The 8,568-nt window shown below is 41.5% G+C and overlaps 1 protein-coding gene across 1 annotated transcript; it reads left to right on the top strand.

The window, feature by feature from the left end:
- The first annotated feature begins 5,079 nt into the window (after window positions 1-5,079).
- Window positions 5,080-8,252, top strand: LOC115115548 (interleukin-1 beta-like). Its single transcript, XM_029644031.1, has 6 exons — window positions 5,080-5,209; window positions 5,492-5,543; window positions 5,731-5,923; window positions 6,310-6,483; window positions 6,812-6,948; window positions 7,513-8,252. The coding sequence occupies exons 2-6, from the start codon at window positions 5,511-5,513 to the stop codon at window positions 7,741-7,743; spliced, it is 768 nt and encodes a 255-aa protein (XP_029499891.1). The 5' UTR covers window positions 5,080-5,209; window positions 5,492-5,510; the 3' UTR covers window positions 7,744-8,252.
- Window positions 8,253-8,568: the final 316 nt, after the last annotated feature.

Raw genomic sequence — 8,568 nt, 5'->3', positions numbered from 1 at the left:
TTCTTTTTTTCTGTTGTCAGAAATGGCATGGCCTGTAAACCGATACCATGTGTGTAAATCAGGAAGTGAAATTCAAAGATTAAGAGCTGAAGTGCGGTAGTGCCTGTCAAATATCATCTTGAGAAATACTTGACATGTTTCCAAAGATGTTGCATCACTGGGAATTCTGTTCCTTGTTCAGTTCTGGGATATCCAAAACAACAAAGACCCAAGTCTGAATCCAAAATGGCACCCTATTCCCTAAATAGTGTTCTACTTTTAAAGGAGGTGGGGAAATAATAGAGTAAGTTCATTGTGACTTCACAATATGACGAGCCGAGATGATAAAAGGAACTATCTCACATCTGAAAGTCCTCGAAATGTAAGCAGGCTTGACATCACAGGATATTTTGATTGACGATATTAAGAAATTATAGAATAGAATCAAAACTTCTTTCATTTCACCTGAGGAAACAACATGCTCACTCTCCATTTAGCTCTATGACCTCGGACGTCTTCAGAAATGAAGTTTCATTTCCGAGGCCTTTAGGAAGAAAGGTTGTGATTTAAACATTTAGTAGATGCAGTGGTGTAGTGCAATTTGTATTTTTTTTAATGATGTCAATTTCTCAATCAAAGTTTGTACCGACAGATGTAGCCTATTGAATATTGTAGAATAGGCCCACATACAGTGGGGCAAAAAAGTACTCAGTCAGCCACCAATTGTGCAAGTTCTCCCACTTAAAAAGATGAGAGGCCTGTAATTCATCATAGGTACACTTCAACTATGACAGACAAAATGAGGGGAAAAAATCCAGAAAATCACATTGTAGGATTTTTAATGAATTTATTTGCAAATTATGGTGGAAAATAAGTATTTGGTCACCTACAAACAAGCAAGATTTCTGGCTCTCACAGACCTGTAACGTCTTCTTTAAGAGGCTCCTCTGTCCTCCACTCGTTACCTGTATTAATGGCACCTGTTTGAACTTGTTATCAGTATAAAAGACACCTGTCCACAACCTCAAACAGTCACACTCCAAACTCCACTATGGCCAAGACCAAAGAGCTGTCAAAGGACACCAGAAACCAAATTGTAGACCTGCACCTGGCTGGGAAGACTGAATCTGCAATAGGTAAGCAGCTTGGTTTGAAGAAATCAACTGTGGGAGCAATTATTAGGAAATGGAAGACATACAAGACCACTATAATCTCCCTCGATCTGGGGCTCCACGCAAGATCTCACCCCGTGGGGTCAAAATGATCACAAGAACGGTGAGCAAAAATCCCAGAACCACACGGGGGGACCTAGTGAATGACCTGCAGAGAGCTGGGACCAAAGTAACAAAGCCTACCATCAGTAACACACTATGCCGCCAGGGACTCAAATCCTGCAGTGCCAGACGTGTCCCCCTGCTTAAGCCAGTACATGTCCAGGCCCGTCTGAAGTTTTCTAGAGAGCATTTGGATGATCCAGAAGAAGTTTGGGAGAATGTCATATGGTCAGATGAAACCAAAATATAACTTTTTGGTAAAAACTCAACTCGTCGTGTTTGGAGGACAAAGAATGCTGAGTTGCATCCAAAGGACACCATACCTACTGTGAAGCATGGGGGTGGAAACATCATGCTATGGGGCTGTTATTCTGCAAAGGGACCAGGACGACTGATCCGTGTAAAGGAAAGAATGAATGGGGCCATGTATCGTGAGATTTTGAGTGAAAACCTCCTTCCATCAGCAAGGGCATTGAAGATGAAACGTTGCTGTGTCTTTCAGCATGACAATGATCCCAAACACACAGCCCGGGCAATGAAGGAGTGGCTTCGTAAGAAGCATTTCAAGGTCCTGGAGTGGCCTAGCCAGTCTCCAGATCTCAACCCCATAGAAAATCTTTGGAGGGAGTTAAAAGTCTGTGTTGCCCAGCAACAGCCCCAAAACATCACTGCTCTAGAGGAGATCTGCATGGAGGAATGGGCCAAAATACCAGCAACAGTGTGTGAAAACCTTGTGAAGACTTACAGAAAACGTTTGACCTCTGTCATTGCCAACAAAGGGTATATAACAAAGTATTGAGAAACTTTTATTTTATTGACCAAATACTTAGTTTCCACCATAATTTGCAAATAAATTCATTAAAAATCCTACAATGTGATTTTTCTGGATTTTTTTCTCTCATTTTGTTTGTCATAGTTGAAGTGTACCTATGATGAAATTTACAGGCCTCTCTCATATTTTTAAGTGGGAGAACTTGCACAATTGGTGGCTGACTAAATACTTTTTTGCCCCACTGTATATTGTTAGAAGGACATTTTTCTATTTTTGAAAACCCTCAAAAACCAAAATAGGCCATCGCTGTCGATCATGAATGATAATATCAGAAAGTGAAATTCCAATTTTGAGAGCAAAAGCAGGGTAGTCAAGTATCATCTTGAGAAATCCTTGACGTGTTCCCACACGTTGCAACACTGGGAATTCCGTTGCTGATCCGGTTCTGTAACATCCATAACAGCGAAAGACCCAGGATGCGTCCGAAATGGAGCCCTATTCACTACGTAGTGAACATATGTTTTATTCGACCAGGGTTCATATTCCCCTATAGGCCCAGGTCAAAAGTAGCGTGTTGTACAGGGAATAGGATTGGCATTTCAGACACACCCCAGATATACATTGGGATGGTTCTGGGATGTAGTCAACATTCTAATGCCATGTGTTTCACCCAGTTTACAGGGCTGATTAGGATTGATTTACTGTTACACCACTTTTTTTTATTCAGAGTACAGTAGTTATTCTTTCCAGGTGAAACTTTATTGAGCCAAACACAATATACTAGAATAATACTTGTTTTGTGGTATATTATTGAACATACTGCCCGGATATTAAGCATAGCTCCATAGGGAGCCTACATATTATAGACATAGTCCTGATATTTGAGTGAATTGGGGAGATTCCCCTGAACGAGTCTTAAAAATGTCTAACACCTTATTGGCAAGGGTAAAGGCTAATATAGTAGTAGGAAGTTGGACACAGTCCAAGAGTCTGCCCGTCTGTACTGGAAATCTATCCAGCTGGCAGATTCTAGACTCTCGTGACATCATACAGGAAGTGAGGAAATAATGTAGTCAGTTCCTTGTTATTTCACAATATGGTGAGGAATTTTCTCACATCTGAAAGTCCATGAAATGTAAGCAAGCTTCGCAGAATATTTGATTGACAATATTAGGAAATTAAAGAATAGAACCAAAATGTTGATGTCAAAGGGAAACATAGAAACTCAGACATCTTTAGAAATGGTTGAAGTTTAGTTTCCTAGGACTTTAGAAAAAAAGGTAATGATTAAAACACAGTATATTGTATTAGCACTTACATTTGCATTATATGATATTTCAGTCATTTAGCAGAGGCTCTTATCCAGAGCGACTGACAGTCAGTGCATTCATCTAAGTTTAGTAGGAAAAAACAACCACATGATATCACAGTCATTTCAAGTGTAGACCCGTCCAGTAGCGGATTTAGGTATAGGTGACATGGGCAGCCGTCCAGGTCGGCATCTTGCCGGGGGCGACACGGGGCGCCCACACAAAAACATTTGGAACAGTGACATTCGCGCGATCGGTTTTCTATCGCTCATTTGAAGGTCACGTCAATGATATCATGTCACCGTGTGGGACTGTGGGTCAGTTAACCTTGTGGAAGTGGGCGCCCTGATTCTAGTTTGTGAGCTAGGCAGGTTACTGCCTGGGAAGGTCTCCCACTCAGAAGTACGAGATGGGGAGGGGGCGGGGGTAGATTGACCTCAGGTCTCTCCACTGGAAGTCCGAGGTAGGGGGCGGGGGTAGGTTGACCTCAGGTCTCTCCACTGGAAGCCCGAGGTAGGGGGGCGGGGGTAGGTTGACCTCAGGTCTCCCCACTGGAAGCCCGAGGTAGGGGGGCGGGGGTAGGTTGACCTCATGTCTCTCCACTGGAAGCCCGAGGTAGGGGGGCGGGGGTAGGTTGACCTCAGGTCTCCCCACTGGAAGCCCGAGGTAGGGGTAGGGGTAGGTTGACCTCAGGTCTCCCCACCGGAAGTCTGAGGTAGGGGTAGGGGTAGGTTGACCTCAGGTCTTCCCACTGGAAGCCCGAGGTAGGGGGGCGGGTGAATCTATCAAATAGCGAGCCTCTAACTTTGTACAGTACTAATGGAATTAGTCAAATCTGTCACACTACGAAATGCTACCAAATAAACCACAATTCATCCATAATACTGTGAATATATAGCTTCACAGACATATTGTTGCATTGTTTCCTGGTTTGTGTGAAATCGTTAAGAATAATATAAAACCAGTCTGCACACTACCAAGGTGAATTGGCTTAGTCATGACTCAGTGTTGTGGGATGAGTAATGTATTGATGCTCGAGTGCCAAATCAACACATATTTGTTTCTATTTGTCTTTGTTACTTATTTTTTTGTTGTCTTATTTTAGTATGTATTTTTATATTTATATAGTTTTAAATGTTATGATTTATTTATTTGTGTTGTTCCAAATGTCTGAATAAATTGGTTAGTGCAGAACGGTGCTTTTCTATTTTGGTAGGGGGGTTGAAGGAGAGGTTCATCCAGGCAGCCATACAAGCTAGAACTGCCACTGAAAACCGTCTTAGAAAATAGCCCTTCTAAGAAAATAGCCGTTATCAACACGTTAAACGTTAAAGTGTAGCATAATGTATGAGAAGTTATGCAAGGTATATTATAATACAGACATGTACATTTGTCTAATCGTAACTCATTTTACGTAGTGTTGACATGAACCATATTTAATATTTTGTTCTTCCAGTAATATTGAGATCTGAAATACAATTTCTCAGGGAATCCTGGCCAAGAACAGCATGAAAACACAACATCAATTCTTTGAATAAAGTATATTGGCAATATTACAAAACAATTACACCCCATCCCCCCATCCTGTTGGGTGTGAGTCCAGTATTTCATCACCAAAGTCATTAAAAAATACCTTGTCACTCATTGGTCTGGTGAGACTAAACCATCGTCCTTCCTCCCGTGTGCGTAGAGGGGAATTTCTGGAGAGTGTGCCCAGGATGTATATAAGACATACAGGTTACCACATGTAGTCAGAAAACATTGGTTCAGAGAACAAGTTGGGACTCACAACAAGGACCAAGGACTAGAAACAAGACGTTAGTACCTACTATCTACAAACTACCAAACAGCCAACTACAAACCTATTCATCCAGGTAAATGAAATGTAGAGTCTGTTTATATTCACATTGGCAACCATAAACTTACTCTTACTGTACGGCTGACCATATATTATGTTGTTGATCTGTTGTGGCAGTCTTTATTTCTATATAGTGTTTAGTAAACACTTTTATTTAGGACTAACTGTATATATGATTGCCTGTTTACACCAGATCTCTGAATGTGTTTTCAGATCTTGGCCATCTTTAAGCAACTGACTAAGCATGATACAATCTATGATGGACAGGAGTTTTAAAATATCTGTTTTTATTTTCCAGATCTAACTACAAAGACAATATGGAATTTGAGTCAAACTGCAGTCTAATGAAGGTGAGTCCCAACTTAGACATGATGATAAGACAGACCTACAATATTCAGGCATGACAGACATTCAAATGTTATTATACAGTAAACGTTAAAACAGGAGAAAGGAACAAAACAGACCAACCACAATTCTCCATACACTGATGCAACAATGTTAGATGAATGTTAAATCGACTTTCTCTGTCCTGGTCAGAACACCTCTGCCAGTGTAGCATGGAGCTCCAAACTGCCTCAGGGTCTGGATGTGGAGATATCCCATCATCCCATCACCCTGCGCTGTGTGGCCAACCTCATCATCGCCATGGAGAGGCTAAATGGTGGCAAGGGGTTTCCCCTGAGAGGAGATGAGGACCTGTTAAATTTCTTGCTAGAGAGTGCAGTGGAAGGTAGGTCAAAGATCACTGGACTGGATTAGAGGAGCCCCTTCGGGGCTAGCCTGGCCCCATGTCTGATTGTACTGTCTTGCTTCTGATGACAATGACCATAGGAGTTGACAAGACAGCACAAACAGAACGGGGTATTTTCAATGTGTACCACTATAATACCATTAGCTATCACCACTGGGCTATGTTCCAATGTTCACACTATAGAATACCACTTAGAATGCATGCCCAACACATCGCTTAATTCTAACTGGCATACTGCTAGTGTGGATATCTTAGCACAACTCACGGACTAGTAGTTCTGGAATTCAATCAAGCGTATTTATTCAATAATTCACTCATCTCCTACATGCTTTCTGCTCTCTCTCTCTCCTCATCAAAACATATAGTGTTGGAGTTGGAGTCGGAGCGCACTGAAGCCAGCAGCAGAGCTGCAGGGTTCAGCAGTAAAGGAGAGTACGAGTGTAGTGTCACTGACTCTGAGAATAAGTGCTGGGTGCTCAACAAAGGGTCTATGGAGCTGCATGCTATGATGCTGCAGGGAGGCAGCAGCTACCATAAAGGTATGTTAACAACCAAGGCTCTGTACCAATTTGCATTTGTCTTAACATAGTGCGTTACATTTTGCCAAAGAATTTTGAGTGTGTTCTTTGGCGACCATAGATCATTAAATTAATGAAATTACAATTTGCCTTGGGGCACTAAGCAGTGGCACTTCCTATGAATCTGAAATAATTGGAAAGGTTAGGTACATATGAGCAATATGAGATTCAGTGGAGAGGTTAAAACCAACCCCACCCTGAGACTGACAGATAGGTAGCGTACTTAGTTCACAGTTGAGTTCTGATGAATGATGCTGACTGACTCTCTTCTCCTTTCCTCTGTCCTCAGTGCATTTGAACCTGTCTACGTACATCACGCCTGTCCCCAGTGAGACTAAAGCAAGACCTGTAGCCCTGGGCATCAAGGGATCCAACCTCTACCTATCCTGCATCACATCAGAAGGAACGCCCACCCTGCACCTAGAGGTAAATAGCACTACTACTGCTGAATATATTGTGATTCAGTATTGATAGATAGGATCATTGTCTGTTGAGGCTGGAGTTGTTTGAGTCAGACCTGGACCGTATCATGCACCACGTAGAGATGGAGATGGTGTCTGAGCTGAAGAATGCTGACATCATCAACATTGTGTCTGAATCATATGTGGAATGTAAAAGGTTGAGTTGCAGTGTAATTAAAGGAAACTGCCAGAGAGACCAAGAGAGACCGACCCTGGTGAAATGTGACTGGGAATGGGATGCAGCAAGGATGACTATTAATTAGTCCTGGAGAGTGACAGTGTGTCGGCTTGTTCCAACCAATGATGTGTTGATTATATAAGTCATTGGTTCCAACAGCCACAAACTCAAACCAATAGCCAGAGTAACATTTCTATCCACCCCTGGTGTATGACATTTGACCCCTGGTGTATGACATTTGACCCCTGGTGTATGACATTTGACCCCTGGTGTATGACATTTGACCTTTAAGTCAGTTTTGAGTCTGACCATTGATTTTAACCCCCTGACCATCTATCTCTCTCTCTCCAGGAGGTGGCAGACAAGGAGCAGCTGAAGTCCATCAACCGTGAGAGCGACATGGTACGCTTCCTCTTCTACAAACAGGACACCGGAGTTGACATCAGTACCCTGGAGTCTGCCCATTACAGGAACTGGTTCATCAGCACGGCCCTACAGCAGGACAACACCAAGATGGTGAACATGTGCCAGTTGGCAACCCCCAACCGCTTCACCACATTCACTGTCCAGCGCCACAACTAAGGTGGGTGCCGAAACGGACACCACAGATCTCTCATAGAGATCCTATATAATTCAATGTTATTTTTATGTGGTCAGAGATGGATTGTCACTTTCTGTACGTCTAAAGATTAGGTGTATGTTTGTAAGACACAATAACTTCTTCAGGTTGTATGTATGTATGTATGTATGTATGTGTGTACTACTAGAGCAATTCACCATTGTGGTGTATTGACTTGGTCAGATTTTACCACAAGATGGCGCCGTTGAGTCAGATTGTGGCAAGCGCCCATTATATTTATGGTCCTGTATTTATTGCTGAAAGCCAAAATGAACTTATTGCTTACTGTAATTACATTTCTACGAATCATAATATTGTTCTACTATTTATTAATGTATTTATATTTCAGTGATTATACTTATTCATCATTGTATTTATTTGTCAATATGTTGCACTTATTCATTGATGCATGCAAACATTTGAATTGTCCTACATATGTGCTCTTTTGAATAAATATTCAAATAGAAATTGATGTTCTCTGTCATCGATTATTATGGTTGGCTACTGTAATAACATGGTTATTGGAAGAACAATGTGAAGAATCAGACAACATCCATCAAATACCAGAACCACAACAAGAACAAATATGAGAGGTATACCTACATTATACCAGTAATAATATCAGTGGTGTAAAGTTAAACTACTTTAAAGTACTACTTAAGGAGTTTTCTGGGGTATCTGTACTTCAGTACTTATATTTTTGACAACTTTTCCTTTTACTTCAATACATTCCTAATGAAAATACTGTACTTTTTTACATTTACATTTAAGTCATTTAGCAGACGCTC

This window comes from Oncorhynchus nerka, linkage group LG13 (assembly GCF_034236695.1).
Source record: "Oncorhynchus nerka isolate Pitt River linkage group LG13, Oner_Uvic_2.0, whole genome shotgun sequence".
In the NCBI taxonomy this organism is placed as follows: Eukaryota; Metazoa; Chordata; class Actinopteri; order Salmoniformes; family Salmonidae; genus Oncorhynchus; species Oncorhynchus nerka.
Note: the sequence above shows the minus strand (reverse complement) of the source record. Positions and strands in the feature narration are given on the sequence as shown.